Source organism: Plectropomus leopardus, unplaced genomic scaffold (genome assembly GCF_008729295.1).
Source record: "Plectropomus leopardus isolate mb unplaced genomic scaffold, YSFRI_Pleo_2.0 unplaced_scaffold12126, whole genome shotgun sequence".
NCBI lineage: Eukaryota > Metazoa > Chordata > Actinopteri > Perciformes > Serranidae > Plectropomus > Plectropomus leopardus.
Window position 1 is genome coordinate 1 of NW_024612867.1, and position 3,421 is coordinate 3,421.

Here is a 3,421-nt window from a genome sequence, read left to right on the forward strand (position 1 = left end):
TTTGTATTTATTTAAATGGAGTTTGGTGGGTATTGCAACACAGATTTCAGGGCTGTTTTTTCTTAAATAAAAAGCATAATTCTCTTAAAAAAAAAAAAAAAAAAGTTTATCACTATAGGGATCTTTTCCATAATGTTGTCAGTCGGTTATAACAACAATCTGAGCATATCAGTGGCAAAAAAGCACTTTAAGTGGACAATGACTGACGCTGCAAACATGCCGGACCAATTTAAAAAATGTCGTCTCCACTCCATGGACACAAAAACAAGGGAAAAAATACTGCACCTACCCTTTAATATATGTTTATTACACAAAAAACAGCTGTCTCCTTTTCAGAAAAAAAAGTTACTGCTCCTCACCTGACATGGTCCCAATGCCAATAACGAGACACTCGACCAGAGCGTCCAGGGTGAAGGTGGGACCCAGGATGGCCATGCCCTGAGAGATGTTCTCCCTCACCTCCTCCTGGGAACAAGACACGAGATCATAAATCAGTGACACCAAAACGACCTCATGACTATTAACAGATTTTATTTCAGTTACAATTCAGATATACGTCAAAACAAGCTTCCTGACGTTACCTGAGAGTTTGAGCTGAGTGCAAATTTGGCCAATGCGCAGGCTTTGGAGAGGTCAATGAGCAGGAGGAAGAACGGCAGCGCTTCACTGCAGGACAAGAGACAAACGTCAGTCCGAGACACGGTGTCTTATTTCACTGCAGAAGCTTGTCTACACTGTTGAAAAGCTGAAAGATTCTTCTTACGGGTGTCAACTGTGCAAATGTTCAACGGTAAGATGTCTCTGGTGATATTTTCTATAGCTCTTTTCAATCAAATGGGTTTTTGTCATGATGTCACTGTTTTTAGATGGAAAACAAAACAAAACTGAATATTTTCAGCATGCAAAGTAGATTTTTTTAACAGTAAAATACAGTAAAAGTGACAAAATTTCAAGGCAAAAGCCCAGAATGACACCAAGAAATGATACAATGCCTGTTTTTATGCTTCGATGGCCGTGGGACCAAAAACTGCGCTTTGAATGAGTTTCAGCTGTGCGTTTTTTGCAGTTAACTGTGTAAATGTCACCATTTTAATTACAAGTTGTATTTTAGACTTATTGTAGGAGCTGCGCTGGAAAGTCCAGGATTAAACAAAAATACACAGTCTTGCCAAAATGTTTGCCATAAGCATGAACACAGCCAAAATCAACCAAAAAAATGAAAACTGAGAAACGTGAAAATGTGCCCGTCTCAAGCGATCCCGATGTACTGAAGATGAATTTACAAAATGCAGATGTAAATAATCTTTGACTGAAGCTTCATCCCTTCTGATGACTTTTAATTTATTAGTGAACACAGCCTAAATTATAAAAAAAAGAAAATAATGAAAATTGTGTAAAATAAGCCAAATAGTTCCTAAAGTTAAACAAATACATAATAATAATAATAAATGATCAAACAAGCATGTTTTGAGAGTTAATCTTTAGGATTCATCACCAAAGACAGGCCGTCATCAATCTAAGACATCGAGCAGGTTGTAATAAAGACGCAAACCGGTGCCACGCTGAGCCAGTTCAGCTCATGTTTATGGAAAACTGTACTCAGAGCATTTAATCACTCACTTTAGACCCGTCAGCTCCTTCCCAAAGAAGTGGATGACCACCGTGCTGAAGACGAAGCTGGAAAACACCGTGAACAAACCCGCAATACCTGTAGGAAAAGGAAAATGTTGAGAGTTTAAAATACTCTAGTAAAGCTGTGACCATTAAATTCACACGTAAACAAGCCTTAACATCCTGTCATACTGACCCAGTATATATTTAGAGCCCAGTTGCCGCAGATTCTTGAACTGGAAATAGATATAAACGATGGCCGTGCAGCGCGTGATTGTTAGGATGATGACGTCACTGCTGTGGATTTTCTGTAAGAAAACAGGAACGGACAGATTTTCTTGTTAACTTTTTTCGAGCAAAGTCTTTTCTGCATCTAAAATGAGCCGCCACACCCACGGCGGCCTCCTCTCACACTGACGGCCTCACCTCCTCCACTTTAGGGCACTCGTTCCAGGTGCACATCTGGCTGCTGGTCGCCAGGTTGTTCATCGACACGAGGCAGACGGTGAGAGCGAGGGTGCCCACGATCACCTCCCACGGGTGGGAGGCCACCAGCAGGCCGTGGAGCCTAAAAAGCCGCGCCAACATGGTCTCAGGATGCCGTCCTGCTGTCTAAGTCACAGCCTAACCTGTTAAAAAAGGAGAACATCATGAAGTCTTTCCCAATCAACAACACAAGATGCAATATTAACCCCTTGAAACCTGGACTGACATCAGTTTTTTTGTGCTCTGCTAAGATGCTTTTCACAAGCTATTTCGCCCCTAAAACCTACGCAAAATGATTTGATTTCTTTTGAAAACATGAGGAAAACTGCCAATGAGCAACTTTGCAAGAAAAGTCCTACAAAGTCCAATATATTAGTAAAAGATGAAGAGAAAGTGAACTGAAAATCTGTTTTTTTAAGAGGAAATTTCGACAGATTCTATGGAAAATACAATGAAAAATATATGTGTAAATTATTATACCACATATTCAAAACCTTGACACATAAACAAATGTATACATACTTTTTAAAAAGATTTTTGTGTCATGTTTTTGTTGTTGGTTTTCTTATTTCCAGGTTTGTTACTTTTTTTCCCTGCTAATTTTTGGGCCATGTCTTGAAAAGTTGCTAGTTGCTTTCACCATTATTTTAAATCGAAGTCGGGCTAATATACTCAGGTTATTAAGGGTTAATTAGCACGCTTATGAGATATACTTTTGAGTTTTAATCAAAAAGTACTCGCTATAATGAATTAATTAGGCAATAATGGCAAACGAAAGCGAAACTGCCTTTATGTTCGGCTAACAGCTACTTTTGTTTTTGCTTTCACATTTAGATAAGTTTCTTTTTTGTAACTAATTCCCTGCTGATGTTTAGATCTTGTCTCGCTCATTGCTTTTTACTATTATGTTAGAAAGAGGCTATTTACTCAAGTTATAACGGGTTAATAAGCAAGCTTATAGTGTAGTTTTAATCAAAAAGTAGTTACTGTAATGGATTAATTAGGCAATAATGGCAAACGAAAGCAAAACAACTGTCTATATGATACGCTAACAGCTACTGAACGAATACATAACGCCAATAGTTAGCTTCATCTGTGTGGCTAACTACCGTCAAATGAAAATATAAGCTCAAAATGTGCCGACTCACTGAAATGTACATTGCAACCACAATAAATCAAGGCTATATGTGGCTTTAAAACACACGTGGAAGTTTAATATCACGATAGTGAGCTGTACATTAGCGTTAGCATTAGCTACACTGGGGGCTAGCGCTAGCCTAGGTTAGCGTTAGCTACATTAGCTGACACACCCGGACAAACTCGC

At 38.8% G+C, this 3,421-nt stretch overlaps 1 protein-coding gene across 1 annotated transcript; it reads right to left on the reverse strand.

Annotated features, from left to right (window-relative positions):
- Positions 1 to 349: 349 nt before the first annotated feature.
- LOC121963691 (3-hydroxy-3-methylglutaryl-coenzyme A reductase-like) lies at positions 350 to 2,234 on the reverse strand (the record flags this gene model as incomplete). The annotated part of the gene is made up of 5 exons (XM_042513954.1): positions 2,038 to 2,234; positions 1,808 to 1,919; positions 1,621 to 1,708; positions 582 to 666; positions 350 to 465 (listed from the first exon to the last, which is right to left on the reverse strand). Coding segments are annotated over exons 1-5 (563 nt in total), but the record flags the coding sequence as incomplete, so codon positions are not given.
- Positions 2,235 to 3,421: the final 1,187 nt, after the last annotated feature.